The 19,553-nt window shown below is 47.1% G+C and overlaps 2 protein-coding genes across 4 annotated transcripts in view; both read right to left on the reverse strand.

Annotated features, from left to right (window-relative positions):
* The window catches only part of LOC146295847 (plectin-like), a 61,367-nt gene extending 52,914 nt beyond the window's left edge, over nucleotides 1–8,453 (reverse strand). For both annotated transcript variants that reach the window (XM_084697031.1, XM_084697029.1), the window contains exon 1: nucleotides 8,138–8,453. In XM_084697031.1, coding sequence (XP_084553157.1) covers nucleotides 8,138–8,237 — 100 coding nt within the window. In that variant the 5' untranslated portion in view covers nucleotides 8,238–8,453. The remainder of the gene's footprint in view (nucleotides 1–8,137) is intronic.
* Nucleotides 8,454–17,041: 8,588 nt separating this feature from the next.
* On the reverse strand, nucleotides 17,042–19,350 carry LOC146295849 (transmembrane protein 74). Of its 2 annotated transcripts, XM_084695904.1 has the most exons (3): nucleotides 19,274–19,350; nucleotides 19,033–19,147; nucleotides 17,042–18,878 (listed from the first exon to the last, which is right to left on the reverse strand). In XM_084695904.1, the coding sequence occupies exon 3, from the start codon at nucleotides 18,724–18,726 to the stop codon at nucleotides 18,025–18,027; it is 702 nt and encodes a 233-aa protein (XP_084552030.1). In that variant the 5' UTR covers nucleotides 18,727–18,878; nucleotides 19,033–19,147; nucleotides 19,274–19,350; the 3' UTR covers nucleotides 17,042–18,024. The 2 variants fall into 2 exon arrangements, with proteins under 2 accessions (XP_084552030.1, XP_084552028.1); XM_084695902.1 differs by having other exon boundaries at nucleotides 19,033–19,335.
* Nucleotides 19,351–19,553: the final 203 nt, after the last annotated feature.

Raw genomic sequence — 19,553 nt, forward strand, 5'->3', positions numbered from 1 at the left:
CTCTGAGTTCCAGCCCACCTCACCATAGTGATCGTGTGGGATTTCTTTAGTGCTGTATATAAAGACCAAGCCTCTAGAGAGGGTTATTTATTGTGCTCCTTGTAAACCTGATGTTGACAGTGTGAGAGAGCCCTTTTTCTTTTAAAAGACTCCTCTAATAGTGACACCCCAGAGCCCTCGCCACGAAGGCCTCCCTCTCTCTCCCCCCGTCTGTGTTCCATCTGATCCCTCCCACATTCCACTCTAACGAGGACTGGATCTGGGATCCAGCTCCCAAAAGCAGGGGAGAGGGGAGAGGGAGAAGGAGGAGAGGGGAGAGGGAGAAGGAGGAGAGGGGAGGGGGAGAGGGAGACGGAGGAGAGGGAAGAGGGAGAAGGAGGAGAGGGAGGGGAGAGGGGAGAGGGAGACGGAGGAGAGGGGGAAGGAGGAGAGGGAGACGGAGGAGAGGGGGAAGGAGGAGAGGGAGACGGAGGAGAGGGGAGAAGGAGGAGAGGGGAGAGGGAGGAGAGGGGAGAGGGGGAGGGAGGAGAGAGAGGGAGACGGAGGAGGAGAGAGAGGGAGGAGAAGGGGACTTTACATTTAAGGATTTTGCTTGTCTGGGCGTCACCCTGGCATTTCCATGCTCTGCTCCATGTGGTGGAGGCTGGGAGGTTGGCAAACCAACAGTCTCCTCTAGGTTTTATAATGTCATGGTCTCCTGTCAGGAGGGAGGGGCTGGGCACAGGCTGGAGGGCAGACCAACACTTAGATGTGAGTGGAAATGTACTAAATAAATGAGAGAAAACTATTGCATCCAAGCAGTATCACATACCTCCCTAAATACAGCAAAGAAGGCCATCTTAAACGCCTCATGTAGAAAAAAGAATCTTTGGACAGTTTAAACTTCGTAAAACAAACATGCTTTCCAGTCAGCAAAGATCTTGGAGTTGTTGCTTGTTATTGGCTCCTATTGAAATTAAATGGACAACCAATCGGTATGTTCCGCTGAACATCTCCTCCTGAACATCCTCTCCCTCACCCCCTCCTGAACATCCTCTCCCTCATCTCCTCCTGAACATCCTCTCCCTCATCTCCTCCTGAACATCCTCTCCCTCATCTCCTCCTGAACATCCTCTCCCTCATCTCCTCCTGAACATCCTCTCCCTCATCCCTTGCTGAACATCCCACTGACTTCAGGCTGGAACAGCCCCTTACCCAGAGAACAGCAGCACCCACGTGGCGTCAGACGCTCTGCGTCGTGCAGGTCCTGTCTGCTGGCACACACAGCCATCTGGCTCGACTCTGGATTTACAACCCTGTCCCAGCCCAGGACAGAGGTACATGAAACACCTTCTAAAGGGAGGGCTATTGTGAAAGTGTTGATGCATTAAAGAGTACCACGTTCACCAAGATAAGTGTTTATGAGGAGAAACAGAAGAACACTCGTAAAATGTGTGAACAGTTTAAAAAAAAGTTACAATGTTGACGGAAGGTGAAACAATAGAGACACTAGTCTCAGACAGGAAACTGCATCACAGGAAGCTGCATCACAGGAAGCTGCAGTACAGGAAGGGGCTGCAGAGAGTGGTTTGAGAATGGTGTGACTAACACACCATATTTTGGTTCACAGTCTTTATCTACACACTAGAGCTACATGGGTGTGAGTGGACAGGGAAACACTCTGCTGTGACTGAGTGAAACAGCAAAGCCAGCTGTAGCTTTACTGCAGTACCTGCACCACCAGCGCCCCCTAATGGCAGACTGTTCTCTGAGAAGCAAACCTGTTGAACATGTCTAAGCTGTCTGTGAGATGTTGTGTCTATGAGGAGATTGGGAGAGGTCACCTGGTTTCTATTTCCATCAACCACCCACAGCTGGTCCATGTTAAAACAGGGAGAGAGGAACAGGAAGTGATAAATGACTTTTCTCAGGTAAAGGAGTAGAGGAGGGAATGGATGTTTTTGTAGGATGCGTGTTAAAAACACGATGCATTTGCTGAATACCTGAGTAACCTAGATGCCCAGCTTAGATGTCATAGGGGTTCCAGAAATTCCACCCATGACACATCTTATTTTGGCGAGCCGCTGCTATTTCCCACAATGCCTCTGTCACACAAGATGCAAGTTCATCAGTCTGAAAATAGATCCATGTTAGTCACCCTGGATTCACTCTCCCTGAGCAAGCATGGGATATTTACAGCACAGTATCCTCTCTGCAGCTATACTACACCAGAGATTATTATTAGGAAACTCTGGAACCAACAAACACTTCTATTAACCTCTGCTTCATACGTCTCTGTCTCTCTCAGAATGGTTTGTTCCAAGAGTTTGGTAATACTTCACATTTCAACATATCAAGTGCTAGCGCTGTGTGGACACTATTCAGACTAGTTCTAGCCTGCTCATCTATATTGGATTGGGGGACAGTTGTGAGGGTACAGTTTCTCCAGTTAAGGGTGGGGGACATACAGTTAGAGCACTGTGAGGACAGCAGCACCGTGAGGACAGCAGCATCGTGAGGACAGCAGCACCGTGAGGACAGCAGCATCGTGAGGACAGCAGCACCGTGAGGACAGCAGCACCGTGAGGACAGCAGCACCGTGAGGACAGCAGCACCGTGAGGACAGCAGCACCGTGAGGACAGCAGCACCGTGAGGACAGCAGCACCGTGAGGACAGCAGCATCGTGAGGACAGCCACTCATGAAGCTGCTAAGAACACGCCCCAGGGGCCATTCTGCTTTAATATGAGGGGAGGACTGCATCTGATCAATCCCTGTCCTTAGTGAGTTACTGTCTTGTATATATCCAGGGGGTCCCCCCTCCAGGATGCCGTCTCCGCCTCTGGGACTGGGGGTGTCCTGTGTCTCTCTGTGCTGGACTCACTCAGAGGGACAGTCAACTCTCACGCCTTTGCATCTCATGTCCTGCTGGGAAGCAGCTCGTCTTGACATCCAAAAAAACTGCAGCGAGGAAGAAAAGGTGAAGTGCTGATTCATGCCTGTTCTGGCCGTCTCTCTGCTGCCTCAGACAGCGTGATCCAGGACTGGCTGGATGCTGCTGACACAAGCACAGCTCATTTGTATTTATTGTCCTTTAATCCCAGTCACCTGCCATTGTTATATGAACAACCTGATCAAATCCAATTGAGAGAAAACAATATCTCATAAGAGAGACACCAGTTCAGATCGTGTGGAAGCAGGGTGGACTGTCCTCAAAAGGCAGCATGTCCCCGTGTAACACCCCCAGACCCATGGACTTCTGTTCTAACGAGTCAGTCAAATCCTAAAGCAGATAATACAGCATGTCTCTCCTGCCTCCAGTGCACAGCACTGTTGAGATTTATGCACAAATGTCTTCCTTCCTCCCCTGCTCCAGAGCCCTGGGACCCAGGCTGATTAGAGACCTGAACAGATTATGTGCTAAGCTCAGAAAATGTAGGCTAAAACCCAGAGCTAGCTAGCAGAAGGGCACTACCCACTATCCCAGAGCACCTTGCAGGGATTTGAACCTGCAACCTCTTGTTCTGCAGCCAAATGTTCTAGCAATTGAGCTAGACCCAGTGCTGTAAGATCTGTGGAATGAGCCTACAAACGAGTGATTATTAGACCAATGGTGAGCTCTCCATAGTGACGACACACCGAGCAAGCACTGTCAGACATGTTAGGAACTTGAATAAGAGCCATTCAGTGGAGGCAGCAAGCCTTTGTATTCCCTGCTCTTGGGAAAACATTTAGCAGTTCCAAGTTCCAGGACTTGTTTTCTCTTGAAGCCAGTGTCACTCAGACAACTTAGCCTTCAGCAAAGGGAGTTAACAGGCCACATTCTGTCCAGCTCATAACTTGAAACGAGCTTCACCCCAGCACACGGTCTGACTCTGGGCCTTCCTCTGCCAGTCTGACTGGGGACTGGCACTGGATGGATGCATGTCAGACAGGCCCACTGGATCTAATCCCCTACCTGGACACTGAGACAGGAACCCAAGAGCAAGGTTCACACAGCCCACATTCATACAGCACATTTCACTTTTAACTACTGCAAAGTGATTAGAGTCTCAAGCAAACCCACTGTTCCAGGAGGCGACAGGCAGAGTTTACAAACTGCTGGGAAGCAGGGAGGTGAGAGGGTTCAGGAATCATTTGCCAGGCCTTGGTTTAGTCTGGGACACTAACTCCCAAATGCCACCAGGCTGGGGTGACAGCCAGCACTGCACCATGTTGGTTGAAAACATGTAGGATGAATGCAAGACTGTGTCTCCAGGTGACTAGGCTAGCTAGGCCATACTTCTCTCTTTAGGAAACCCTCTTTACATCAAGTGATCAACAATAAGATGTTATACTCTTTCATAGCCAGTGGATCCAGTAAAAGTACAATCATGAAAGTTGTGTGTTTTGATAGTTAAACCAAAGTCATTGGTCATTGAGAGTGAGAACAGTCTTAACCATTATGTCATTACAGTTAGGGATCTGTAGCTAAAAGTGAATTATCTGAACCTGCCGCTTATCTGTCTCTATCACATCTGGCTCTATCTGAGCCTGCCTCTATCTGAGCCTGGCTCTATCTGAGCCTGCCTCTACCTGAGCCTGGCTCTACCTGAGCCTGGCTCTACCTGAGCCTGGCTCTACCTGAGCCTGGCTCTATCTGAGCCTGCCTCTATCTGAGCCTGCCTCTATCTGAGCCTGCCTCTATCTGAGCCTGCCTCTATCTGAGCCTGCCTCTATCTGAGCCTGCCTCTATCTGAGCCTGCCTCTATCTGAGCCTGCTTCTGGCACAGGAGGCAGAGGCTTGTTGTTCTGGGGTGTCTGTATTCCCCATCACCACGGGGATATCCCCCCACTAAGCAGAACAGGGGCTGGCCGGATGGCGCAGTGTTGCCGTGGCGATGCAGCAGCCCTTTGCCGCATGCTGCAGCACAGAGCACACAGCAAACACACACTCACCAGCAACACGCACCAAGCACCTCTGGTCTCACTAACACCAGTCTCCTGTTATTACTTCACAGTGTTTGTTCACACAGAGTGGGAGAAAGGAGATCACCATCCTCATGCTAAACCACGGCACATTCTCCAAAACTTTTTAAATCGTCAACCTGAAGGAAGTCCTGCAGGAGTGGTTTGGGAAAACAAGATGGAACTGGTAACAAGCGAAAACCAACCAGTGAGCCAGAGAGAGGAGAAGAGAGGAGTACCTTTGAGAGAAGTGATTTCATGTTGAATAGACCTTGCAGTGTCCATGCTCTGCTGGTCCTGGGCTTTCCTAAGCTTCGATGGAGCACTCTGCAAGGTCAGCCCAATGCTAGCCTGCCTGCTGATGAAGGCGAAGAGCTGCTCTGTACACCCGGTCTCTCTGTGTGTCTCGCTCCAAAACTGCTGCTGCTGGAAGGAAGCTAAGCTGCTCTGTTTTGGTTTTCACTCCCTCTCTCTCTCTCTCTCTCTCTCTCACTCTCTCTCTCTCTCTCTCTCTCACTCTCTCACTCTCTCTCTCTCTTGCTCCCTCCCTCTCCCTCTCTCCCAATCCTATTCAGCAGAGAAACTGTGAAAGAGAAAAGTCCTGCCTCCCCCTCCCATCCCTTCTCTCCCCTTGACAAGAGCCTATCCCATTCCCTTAGCTTTTCACAGGAAGGTGCCTCAGCCAATCACAGCCCAGGGAACTCATCACATCTCCCTGATGCTAGAGGAGGCTCCAATGGACCGCAGCAGATTACCGGACAGTAAAAACTGTTGTTTGATTGACGGATGGGCAAAGATGAGGCTGCAGAGCACACTGTGTGATGTCACACGACCACGCCCCTCTCAGCTCTGCGCTGCTCAGGGCTCAGGAGAGCCGCTCTGTGGGCCTGCTTCATATTTCATGAAGACGCTGCAGTGAGGTGAAGTGTCAGGATGATGCAGCACTTCCTGAACATGGAGGATCCTGGTTAAAAAGATGCCTCGCGAAATGTCACCTTTGACTACATTAAGAGTGTGTGTGTGTGAGCGTGTGTCGTGAACACAAGTAAAGAACAAATCTTTTAGTCATGTACTGAGTCAGGGTTAGTAAAAAGACTTAAAAGAAAGAGAATATTAATAACCACAACAACTAGAACTCAAATGCACTATACTAGTGCAAATACTAAATGTACATGAACAGAAGGAAATCCACCGAAATAAGAATCTAATTGTGAATTACCTCCGTCTAACTAAAATGTGCTTCTGTCAACTAGAATAACTTCAAGAGAGACTGACTGAACATCAGGGTTATAGTGGTGGTGAGTGTTCTATTGGTAGCGGGTTTTCAAAGGAAAGTGTCAAGGACACGCAACCAGTCCAGTTGCATAGCTACAGCCTAAGGAACACTAATAAAGTGACAAACCAAAGATCCGACATTCACAAACATCAGAGACCCAAACTCAATCTGATCCGACTCACATTACTAAACAATTTCATGACAAAATACTTGGAATTAATTAAACGTTTCTTGTCTTAACACTGGAACTAGTTTCTCCTAACAGTTTGGATGCACAGCCTGCAGTTCAGTCTTCACTAAATACCATTAACACTGTGTGGAGCGGGGAGTCAAGCTTCATCTGCACTATGACACTACACAGTGACCTCATGTCACCCCATATTGCACAGATGGCAGCTGGGTAAGATACCCTCAGATCTCTGGGTTGGATGATCCTGTACCCACTTCTCAGATCTCTGGGTTGGATGATCCTGTACCCACTTCTCAGATCTCTGAGTTGGATGATCCTGTACCCACTTCTCAGATCTCTGGGTTGGATGATCCTGTACCCACTTCTCAGATCTCTGGGTTGGATGATCCTGTACCCACTTCTCAGATCTCTGGGTTGGATGATCCTGTACCCACTTCTCAGATCTCTGGGTTGGATGATCCTGTACCCACTTCTCAGATCTCTGGGTTGGATGATCCTGTACCCACTTCTCAGATCTCTGGGTTGGATGATCCTGTACCCACTTCTCAGATCTCTGGGTTGGATGATCCTGTACCCACTTCTCAGATCTCTGGGTTGGATGATCCTGTACCCACTTCTCAGATCTCTGAGTTGATGGTAAATATCCCCTGCTTGCCCAACATCAGCTGTTCTTATCTCATGTACTCACAAGCTTCTCACGGACTGGATCATAACTAAGAGGAACCGTCTCGACTCACAGAGAAGTTATCTGAGTTTATGAAGTAAGGAACAGAGACAGTAAGCCCTAACAAAGGCTATATGGTCCCATCCATAAGCCCACCTCTCTGTCAACACTGAGCAGATGGTTCTATCTGGTGTCACTGTACATGTGGGCTCACTTCAGCTAATCTGAGCTGAGCACATGAGCCCAGTTTTGTTCTGACTAAGGAGGCTAACAACCAGCTGTCCTGTCCCTGTGTGTAGTTAGCTAGTCCCTGCGCACAGGCAGTCTGACTGTGTTCAGGCAGTCTGACTGTGTTCTGGCAGTCTGACTGTGTTCAGGCAGTCTGACTGTGTTCAGGCAGTTCAGTTAGCTAGTCCCTGTGTTCAGCTTCATCACGATAGAAACAGAGATCATAACACTGTACAGCTGGGCCTGTCTGGCAGATTCTGGTATCAAAGTGAAATAATTTGGTTTCCTAAATAAAGTCCTGAGGACAGAGAGACTGTCCTCAGAGTGGGGTGGGTATAATTCAATTCAGACTATGAAGAAGTTCTTGTTTATGAAACTTGAGCTAAATGGCATTACTGTTGTCACAAAGAGGATCAGAGTTATTGACTGGATTTGCCCACCATCTCTGATTGTCCACCCTGTCAGTGAAGTTTCTAACCAGCCTGCTGACAGAGAAAGGCATGCTGCTGCTAACATTACAGAGCACCATGTGTTTGTTAGTTATGTTTATGATCCCTCAGAAATAGACCACATCGACGCCCAGATAGCAGGGGCGTTGCCAACAGCACACCTTCAGTGTCAGTGTGGACTGTGATGTACAGTAGCACTGCATAGGTGCAGTTTGTCATACCCTTGTAGGTACTTCTGAAATACAGCACATCTATGCCAATCAATAAGGAACCACCTGATGTCAGAGATAGCCTGGTTCACTAAACACACACACATTCAGCCCCCCCCCTCCCGGGTACTTTCCATGACTTCACACCCAGGCCTGATCCCCGTCTCCAGCTGACAGGGCATAGTAGTTGTGTTACCTTTGTACTTCTCTCTGACGTTCTCGTAGGCCTGGACATAGTCCTGCTCCTGCAGGGGAGCTGGCTGAAGCCCTGGCTCACACGTGGCTGGCACAGACATGGCAGGTCAGGTCAGGTCAGGTCACCCCCACACCGCTGCTCTCTCCTCAGGCTGGGCACGGCTGGATGGCTGTCAAAGCTCTGTCTGTCTGTCTGTCTGTCTGTCTGTCTGTCTGTCTGTCTGTCTGTCTGTCTGTCTTCTCCTGTCACACTGTCTCACTCACAATGAGTATTCCTTCCTCAGCTGAGAGAACCAGACCACCAAAGCACCACCACTCCTCTCCTCTGCTTGAGAAATACCAACACACATGTCGAGCCCTCCTCTTAAAGGCACAGAGGCAAACACACCAACACCAGCAGAGAGCACACCCCGGCCTGCCAACCAGCCCCCCCCCCCCCTGCCTCACCTCCACCAGGAACAAATAACTGATCAGTGTGGGGTTACATGAGTTACTGTCAGACAACAACCCAACACAAATACGGTTCAGGCATATCAGATGTGCTGTATGGAAACGTTTTCTCTTCCGTTTTAACAAGCTGCGCTCCACAGAGCTGCTCTGGAGCGTCGGGAGAGACTTCCAGAAGCAGATGACAACATACAGACACGGGTGCCAGAGCACCCCACCTCCACAGACCCCTGGAACTCCCAGGACAGACGAGCTTGTTGTTTCTGTCAGAGCAGATGAGTTTGTTTTCAACTGAACAATGAAATCTGGCCAGGGGTGTTGGATTTCAGCTTGTATCATTAGATGTATTAGAAGTTTGTGCTAACGCATGAGATTGATATCTGCACCAGGCTTCAGTCAATACACAGCCAGCACAGGAAGTATTTCTGCCAAAAGCACCAATTTCCACTCCTTATCAACATCTCAAATATCTCCAAAAGCCTTAAAGCTGAGTGTTATGGTTTGAAAATATGTTGTGATTGGAAAAGATTCAGCAAACTTAGTCTAAAAAGTTTTGCTCATGTCCAGTCAAACATTCTGACTCACCTATTCATGTCTGCTATTTTCTATATTGCAGAGTTATAGTGAAGACATCTCTTTACACATACAAAAAAACACAATGTTAGGAATCATGTAGCAACCCAAAAAAGTGTCAAACTCAGAGATATGTTTGCCTTGAGAACAGAGTTGTACCATCTTACATATTCTTAATATTCTCTCAACCAGCTTCATATATGTCACTTCAAAGCAACAAAATAATCAACGTCAAAGTGAGGCTGGCTCAGTAATTGGCTCCCCTGAGGTCATCCCTGATTGGACAGCTACAGCAAGACTGTAAATTGCCCAAAGCTTCCTCCTCTTCATCAGCCACAGTGGTCTCTCCCAGACCAAGAATGTCACTTCTGTAGACTTTTCCGCCTGCAAAAAAACTACCACCATGCTGCGCTAGCTCGAGAACAGTGGTTCTTCTTTGTCCTTTCAGCATATTAAGTACGGGTGGAGGAAATGACAGACAAATAACCTCAGTATTCATTGACGGTTCCTTTATGCTCATTCACATGATGAGTAACATACCTCACTCCCACAGCAGTAACCATGCCTGATGTTGTTGGTTCGTGGACTGAAAGCTCATCAGTAAGTCAGGGAGTCAGATGGCTGAGCAGTGAGGGAGTCGGGCTGGTAATCAGAAGGTTGCCGGATCGATTCCCCGCCGTGCCAAATGACGTTGTGTCCTTGGGCAAGGCACTTCACCCTACTTGCCTCGGGGGGAATGTCCCTGTACTTACTGTAAGTCGCTCTGGATAAGAGCGTCTATTAAATGTTAATGTAAGATGTGAGGACGAGACTTGAGGCTCTGGCTTTGAGAGACAAGCACTGGCTGGTGGTCCAGGCAGCACCTTTGTGAGCCTGATTACTTCTCGTGAACAAAAACACATCACAGACTATTTCTAAATTAATTTAAATTGTGCATTTAGTAGAGGTTAAAGGTGGAGCAGATATTGAAGCGCGCACACAATCATGGAGATATTCTCATCACAAACTCTAACTAGTTTTTATTTGGCGCCTGTCCTCTAGTGGTGTAACTGAGTACTACACAGAGAGCGCTTAATCACTTCAGCCTCTTCCTAGTTGTGTTTGAAAGTGTCTGAAGCGTATGGTGAATCATTTAACATCCGGACTTCACAGTAAAAGTCTGGATGAGGAATTCTTGGATAGAATCGTTGATTCAATTCCACCACAAGCATGTGAAGCAGAAGAAAAGCTCAAATGAAAATCCACTCCCTGTGTGAGTGGATTAACATACTTGATAGATCAAGCACCATGTGAAATATAGTGTGTATGTGTGCGTGTTCAGTTAATGTGTGTGTGTATCTCTGTGTGTGTTCAGTTGGTGTGTGTGTACCTGCTATGCGGATGACGGCCCTCTCTGCGGGGTCCAGGATGACCCCAGAGGCAGACTTGGAGCGCTTCAGACGGTGGTGTTTGGGCAGATTCCATGGTAACGTGTCGCCTGGCGACGGAGAGCTGCCCATGCTCAGTTCGCTGGAGCTGTCCTCCGACGCGGCTCTGACCAGCGGCCTCCTTCTGGGATGGTCCTCCTGCTCAGTCATCACCTGGGAGGACCAGGAGGAACGCGTCAACACAGCACCTTCATCCACCTACCTGCCCTAGTTTTGAACTTTATGTCTGTTTCTACAGCGTCACTAGTGTCTTTCTCTTTCCTCTCTCCCTCCACCTCTCTCTCTTCTCTCCCTCCACCTCTCTCTCTCCCTCCACCTCTCTCTCTCCCCTCTCTCTCTTCTCTCCTTCTCTCTCCTCTCTCCCTCCACCTCTCTCTCTCCCTCCACCTCTCTCCCTCCCTCCACCTCTCTCTCTCCCTCCACCTCTCTCCCTCCACCTCTCTCTCTCCTCTCTCTCTCTTCTCTCCTTGTCTCTCCTCTCTCCCTCCACCTCTCTCTCTCCCTCCACCTCTCTCTCCTCTCTCTCTCTCTCTTCTCTCCTCTCTCTCTCTTCTCGCTCCCTCCACTTCTTTCTCTCCCTCCAACTCTCTCCTCTCTCTCTCCTCTCTCTCTTCTCTCCCTCCACCTCTCACCTCTCTCTCTCCCTCCACCTCTCTCTCTCCCTCCACCTCTCTCTCTCCCTCCACCTCTCTCTCTCCCTCCACCTCTCTCTCCTCTCTCTCTCTTCTCTCTCCCTCCCTCCACCTCTCTCTCCTCTCTCTCTCTTCTCTCTCCCTCCACCTCTCTCTCTCCTCTCTCTCTCTCTCTCTCCCTCCACTTCTTTCTCTCCCTCCACCTCTCTCTCTTCTCTCCTTGTCTCTCTTCTCTCCCTCCACCTCTCTCTCTCTCTCTCCTCTCTCTCTCTCTCTCTTCTCTCTCCCTCCACTTCTTTCTCTCCCTCCAACTCTCTCCCTTCTCTTCTCTTTGCCTTTCCCTCCACCTCTCTACCTACTCTCTATTTCCTTTCTTTCTCTCCCTCCATCTTTTTGTGGGAGTCTTTCCTCTCCCTGCTGGGAGTGTGAGGAGAGCAGGTGATGCAGGAAGCATGCGCCACAGCCAGCCTGTTTCAGCTGAGTCATCATCTCCAGCACAACACTGCTCTCTACAGGGGCGCTGCCCATCCACAGGAGCTCCTCCCTGGGCAACACTGACACAACCAGACACAACAAGCCAAAACTCCAGTTACAGCACTGTTTACACCATAGTATCACATCACGACTGCAGCTGCCTACCTTTGTTAGGACGGATGTGTAACAGTGTCTCAACAGAGTATGAGAAATGAATAAATATACTTAAATCTAAGGAGACTGAGTATTCTGCAGGCTGATAAATGGATGCCTCAAAGTTTGCCTTGAATAGGGGGGGGGGGGGGGGCATGAGCACAGGCAGCTGCTTTGGTCAGCAAAAGCTGTACAAGAACAGATCTCCAGCTTGGAATGTCCAGGTTCTACTTTGTTATATCTCTATATAACTATACTGAACTTTAACCTTTAAGCATATAGAACTGAATATTTTGACTAAAATACTTCAACAACAGCTGTGAACATTACGACTTATTTAATTCAAATTATAAATATATTTGGGGGAGATAATGGATTAAACATGCAAAATAAAACCGATGGTACTAAAAAAAACATACGTTTCATTCATCTCTCTATGTCTAGAAGGCCGTAAAACACAAAGACACTTGGAGAGTGCAATTCTCAGCTAAGGATTGAGTTGATCACGAGGAACACTGCGAAAAGTGGCCTGAGTTGATCCGCACACGGTTCCTAGCATCAGTCATATACTACTGAGCACAAACCGCAATTACTCTGAGTGGCCATCATGTTGAAATCAAAAGCAGATATTACAGGAATTAAACCGCCAGTTTGTGACAAATCTGTATCAAAGGCCTGACAAACAATCTGTGTTGATGGTATTCAAGCAAGGTCAAGGCGATGGTAGCTTGGTACCCCAAGTTACCCAGAGCAGAGCATGCTTCTGCAACTCTGGATTAGGACCTTGGGACTGTTGTAGGTCAATTTGGAATGACTGATTTAGGATATTGGCACATGTGTCAATTACATATAAACAACACTTGCGGCTGGGTGTAATCGACTAGGGCTAACACTGTAAAACATAACCTACCGCTAAATAATGTCAACATGCTCACAAATCTCAAACAACATGATGCTACTTCACACTGTCATGTGCAAAGTGATACTGCATTGTTTTTCGCCGATACACCTGCTTTACGACTGGATGCATCCCTTATTATATTTAACACATTTCTCGTGGACTATACTGGAAAATCATGGTATCGACATCAAAAAATTGCACGGGCTTTAAACGCATCGACGATGCGGCACGACAACATCTTGAACGGTGCAGGCTACAGTAGTTTACTTACGTCGGACGCTAAACGGTAAACGCTGCTGGGATGCCGCCCCTGGAATCCTGCGACTGTCACTCCCGTTACATTCCCGGACCTACAGTACTTGTGAACATCCACGCGTGCGTCAATGCTTGCTCGTTAGAGATGCGCCAGAGACATGCTGGGGGAGCGGAGCGGTTATAGACAAAATCGGCAGTTCTAACTGCATTATCCTGCATCAAGCTTGCATTACTTTTCCTGTTTGCATCAGAACATTTTCATGCAAGGTCATAATGTAATTTATAAAAGGACTGGGATTACATAACAGTCTTCATTTATAGTCTCTATAAATGTTAAAGCAAGTTGATACGTTGAAATATTACTTGTTGTCAACTAATCAAATTCAGTCCCAATTTACTTGTCTTGATTTCAATCACTTTAATTAAAACACGCCCCTTGCATTACCACAACACTAATTCAGCTGGTTTCTGCTAACAGCAGTTTGAGTAGCAGTTAATCTCATCTCTCCCACATTGACCATGAGTGGTCCAGGAGTGGTGGGGGGTGTGGAGGGGGAGGGGAGAGCTCATGGCTGTGCCCACCCCCCCTTTGTATGATGGTTGCGTGTCATTTATTCTGCATGCCAGTCTGTGTGCCAACACTGCCCCATTGTGCCACGGCCCGATCCTGACCAACCAACTGCATCGGCCTGTAACAACAACTTTGGGCTATGGTCCAAGTTAGCTACCAAACCACATTCTACAAAACTTATGAAAGGAACTAAACATCTCACTGTGTTGCTAATGCGGCAGCTTGGTACTTGATAAACATCTTGTAGTCAAAGTTGGGAGTCAGATGGCTGGGCAGTGAGGGAGTCGGGCAAATGACGTTGTGTCCTTGGGCAAGGCACTTCACCCTACTTGCCTCGGGGGGAATGTCCCTGTACTTACTGTAAGTCACTCTGGATAAGAGCGTCTGCTAAATGACTAAAATGTAAAATGTAAATGTAAAGTTTAACACGATGAAAAGGGATGTTGCCAGCTGTCATCTAATGGAGTTGAATCGAGTGAAGGGAGTTGGTGTTGATGTTTAGAGCAACACATATACATACACAAAGTGATTGTTTACCGTACTCATCGTTTTCCCAGTCATGTTTTCCTCGTGGCAGGGATGGACGTCTCCTGAGCAGACTCTCCAGTCTGTCCTCCCTCAGCTGAGGGGTTCTGTTTGGGTTTATTCTTCCATTTGAACAAGAAGAAAAGACACAGAACTATTCATTATTTGTTCATGGGATGACAAATGACAAGCAACACTGGGGGAGCAATTACAGTATAATTCTCTCTCTCTCTCTCTCTCTCTCTCTCTCTCTCTCTCTCTCTCTCTCTCTCTCTCTCTCTCTCTCTCTCTCTCTCTCTCTCTCTCTCTCTCTCTCTCTCTCTCTCTCTCTCTCTCTCTCTCTCTCTCTCTCTCTCTCTCTCTCTCTCTCTCTCTCTCTCTCTCTCTCTCTCTCTCTCTCTCTCTCTCTCTCTCTCTCTCTCTCTCTCTCTCTCTCTCTCTCTCTCTCTCTCTCTCTCTCTCTCTCTCTCTCTCTCTCTCTCTCTCTCTCTCTCTCTCTCTCTCTCTCTCTCTCTCTCTCTCTCTCTCTCTCTCTCTCTCTCTCTCTCTCTCTCTCTCTCTCTCTCTCTCTCTCTCTCTCTCTCTGAATAAGACAAAGACATCTTTATTCAAAGGCCATTGATTGTGTTCACAGTTGTGAATGAAACAAATGACCTTTTGTGAACAAGAGATTAAAGTGACCAGAGATGGACTGACCTGGAGTTGAGGGTTTTACAGTTTTGCATCCTGATGAAAATGGTGTCTTCTTGACACAGTCACAACAGCTTTCAACACACATTGCAGAACAGGACAGAAGCATGGCACAAGCTCACAAAATGTAAATGTAGTGTTTCATGGCCAGGCCATCACAGTATATCAAAGAAAAAATAGAGCTCGAAAAACATTTGGGTTTTATTCACCATGAAAGTTCACACAGACAAGGAGTTTACTGTGGCAGGAAGGTGCATACATTAAACATATAATCATTTTCAATAAGTAGTGTACAGGTCTAACTAGGGCTAAAACAGGTACAAAATGTAGAATAAAATAAAATATAAAATAGCTATAATATACAAATACAAAAAGTTAACATGTCTTGATTGACCCAGAAGTTAGATCTATTTTCAACTAATGCAAGTAACTTCAAAGAGGTTTTCAAAACTGGACCAAGGCACTACAAGTCCTGACTGTGGAGGAGAGTGGTACTGGATCCCTCACCGCCCTGACTGTGGAGGAGAGTGGTACTGGATCCCTCACCGCCCTGACTGTGGAGGAGAGTGGTACTGGATCCCTCACAGCCCTGACTGTGGAGGAGAGTGGTACTGGATCCCTCACCGCCCTGACTGTGGAGGAAGGGGTACTGGATCCCTCACCGCCCTGACTGTGGAGGAGAGTGGTACTGGATCCCTCACCGCCCTGACTGTGGAGGAAGGGGTACTGGATCCCTCACCGCCCTGACTGTGGAGGAGAGTGGTACTGGATCCCTCACCGCCCTGACTGTTGAGGAGAGTGGTACTGGATCCCTCACAGTCCTGACTGTAGAGGAGAGTGGTACTGGATCCCTCACCACCCTGACTGTGGAGGAGAGTGGTACTGGATCCCTCACCGCCCTGACTGTGGAGGAGAGTGGTACTGGATCCCTCACCGCCCTGACTGTGGAGGAGAGTGGTACTGGATCCCTCACCGCCCTGACTGTGGAGGAGAGTGGTACTGGATCCCTCACAGTCCTGACTGTGGAGGAGAGTGGTACTGGATCCCTCACAGTCCTGACTGTGGAGGAGAGTGGTACTGGATCCCTCACAGCCCTGACTGTGGTACTGGATCCCTCACAGTCCTGACTGTGGAATGACGCTGGTGACAGTTATACTGTCAGTTAACCTGTCATCACTGCAAAGTGGTTAAGCAGATCATCTGAAGATCATATTAAAGTCCAAATGTTTACTTTTACTAAACAGATCATTAACTTGTGGGGTTAGTTAGGTTTGCCAAGACATGAACGTCTCTAAACAACTACATTACTATTACACAGTGGCGATTTTAAAATCTTTTTATGGCTGGTCAAGCACATCTACATTTCATCTCAGCACCCCTAAAAATAATAGTAATAATAAAAAATTAAAAAAAGATTTATTATTATCTTAAATAAGTTTTAGTGCTCTAACGTAAGAGTTTGCAAACGTATCTGTTAGTGACAGATGACAAACAATTACAGGTTCAAAGGGCTTTACACAGGTTTAATATACAGTGTCGCCATGCAACTTTAAGAAGAGGAGAGAAGAAGTAGGTAGTTAATTTCATGGCGCAGATGTCACATTTTCATTGAGGGCGCCCCTAAAGGTCTGATCCTAGATCAGCCCTTATCACATAATGAAGTGTACCGCAGGGTTGATGAATGGATGAAGGGACACGTCACAGAAGTTATGCATAAGCAAACAGCGCCCTCTAAAGTCTGAGGATGGAACAGACTGAAATAACATCTGTTATTTTAATTGCAACATCCTCGTGTTAATGACACCAAGTAGGAAAAAAAAAAAAAGAAGAAAGGTGGCGTTTAAATGTAGTATGAACAACAGGTTTTTCAACCCCCCGAGCCGATCCCTACATAGCTGCGTTTAAAGCTTTTTCTTTGAATGCTTTACCATCCTTCATGCTCACATTCTCGTGACTGAAAACAAGGAGTCATTCAGTGTGTGAAAAGGATTGTCCAAGGCAATGAATAAACCTTAACAAATTATGGATTTAGATGGAGTCAAAACCCAACAGATTGAGTGTTTCTGTGCTGCAGAGGATAACATTTAATCAATATTTACTGCAAAATATTCCTGTCTGTGGATGCAGCAACAGAAAGGACAAGGTCTGCACAAACGGCACATCAGAAACACTCTAAATTCCCTTGCAGATAAATGATTTATTGATCAGAATTATACAGCATATGGTTGTGTGAGGCTTCTCTACTATAATAGGGTTCTGTGCTAGGTCTGAGTTCCTGATTGACAGCTTGGCACTCTCACAGCATACACCAGATAGGCTAACACATACGCCGGCTGATCAGCTCACATCTGAGATACATTGAGCTGTCTGTGTCTCAACCAGCTTGGTCGGAATTATGTTAGCTTGGTAATGTTAAGTGACTGGTGTGTCAGTGACTGTGTTCAGGCTGGTGTGTCAGTGACTGTGTTCAGAGGGGGAAGGCTGGTGTGTCAGTGACTGTGTTCAGGCTGGTGTGTCAGTGACTGTGTTCAGGCTGGTGTGTCAGTGACTGTGTTCAGGCTGATGTGTCAGTGACTGTGTTCAGGCTGGTGTGTCAGTGACTGTGTTCAGGCTGGTGTGTCAGTGACTGTGTTCAGAGGGGGAAGGCTGGTGTGTCAGTGTTTGTTTACATGTAGCACCTTCAACTGGAGCTGAAAATATTAATAATGATTGTGTAATATTAAATAATAATAATTCAGCAGATGTTTTAATCTAAAGCAATGTACAGGGGGATTTGACCCTGTGACCTCTTGATCTGCAGTCAAATGTTCTACCCACTGAGCTTCGCCCAGTCCCATTATAAAGATGTAGCCATGGTTACACACAAGCATGGTCTCATTATAAAGATGTAGCCATGGTTACACACAAGCATGGTCTCATTATAAAGATGTAGCCATGGTTACACACAAGCATGGTCTCATTTAACAGAGGACGTTTCCAGTGGGCAATCACAGAGCACAAATTCACATAAGGACTTGATCTTTGAGATTGGTTGTTAATGTTCAAAACCACAAAGTAACAACTATGCGTTTCCCAAGCTCCATTTTGCAACCACAGCTCTCATGTTTATTCAACTCTACAAGTGTAATGGACATTTGACAAATCTATGACATCAATTTGAAACAGACCTTTCACAAAAGAGATCATTTACAGTTTACACCTTGTGCACCATAAGGTGTGGTTAGGATAAGGGTATGGATTTCAGCAGACTTCTAAATCTCCGTCCGCAACAGACAGTTGTGAAGAGGCGGCCAGAGTCTGGTTTGAGCCTCCTCTTAAAGCGATGGAGCCATATAACTTTACCGGCAGCATGGAATAGGCAAAGGCCGTTCTCCTAGCCATCTCTTCTCTCCTCATGGAGACCATCACCAGGGTAGACGTCATAACACCCCCCAAGGTTAGCAGGCAGAGACCAGCTATGACACACTTATCCACCCCAGCCCAAACTCGAGCCTTCTCCCTTTCCAAACTCTCCATCTCCCGAGCCGAGACCCTGTCCGAGTCCACTTTGACGTCCCGGGGGATTGCATAGGATATGGAAACTAACAAAATACCTGTCACGAGGCAGGTCACAGCGCTTATGAATCCATAATCCACTGACTTTCCCGACCCTTCAATCGCGAGTTCGTCATCGGAAAGCATGTTAAGAGCCGGAACACCATCGTGGCGTTCCCTTGAGAGGTGACTTGAGCTGCCGTTATTGGACGACTGTTGACTACTCGGTTGTGTATATAAATCCTCGTCGTGGCAAGTGAAATATGTTTCCAGTTCTTTGTTACAGTTGACAAATATATGATTGTCATCAACTGATCCATGCTGGCTGCACACCGAGCTCAGTAGCCCATCTTGTGTGGTCACTGTCCATTCCGATTCGAGACTCGCAAAATGGCAAGGATGCTCCATGGAAAGTAACTTTTCAACCGAACGATTTGTTTTCAAACTCAATTTTAAGTCCGAGTGTTGGAGTCGGGTGATCTAGGTGACTGTTTAAGTAGATAGCCATTTAGACACCCGTCTCTTCTCTTGTATCCAGCCGTCATCTCACAGGTCCATCTCTATTCACGTGTAAAGAAGCGTCTTCGTTAGTACCGGTAACATTTACACAGCAAGCGTAATCTCATATGTAGCCTAGCCTATAAGTAGGGTTCAGGCCTATTTAAAAATAACATGTAATCAAATTGACAAAATGTAGCCAGTGCTATGGCTTACCTTTTCTCGTGTAAACATAAGATAATCGTCACGAGACTTGAATGTATCCTGAAATGCATGTATTTACACCTATTTTCAGGAGATGAATCATGCAGTCACTTCACTCGGTCGTTTGCTGTAACAAGTGAATGCCAAAGACAGCTTCTTTCAAAATCTAATGAAACAATTTAGAGTAATGCTGATGATGGCGTGCATCTGTCCAAGTCGTCATGAAAATATAAAGGCATAAGATATGCCATACCTTCTCTTCAGAAACCGCGTGAACATTCAGTAACCTGCCTATAGCTGGATTTGCATCCTTGAGAAATTGGAAGAAAAGGCTTAGAAAACTCCGCCCACGCGCAGGGATCAGTGAGGCGGTGTCGCGCGGAGACGCTGCAGATCCGCAACAATGTTGACGACCAAACCGTCAACAGTAGTCTCGTTTTTTGGAGAAATATGGGAGATTAAAGTTAAGTCTTTTTTAGTAAACACTGTTTAATTTCCATCAAATGAAACAACGTGTGTAATTTTGCAGCCAT

The sequence above is a fragment of the Hypomesus nipponensis genome, chromosome 4, assembly GCF_054491055.1.
Source record: "Hypomesus nipponensis isolate SF chromosome 4, ASM5449105v1, whole genome shotgun sequence".
In the NCBI taxonomy this organism is placed as follows: Eukaryota; Metazoa; Chordata; class Actinopteri; order Osmeriformes; family Osmeridae; genus Hypomesus; species Hypomesus nipponensis.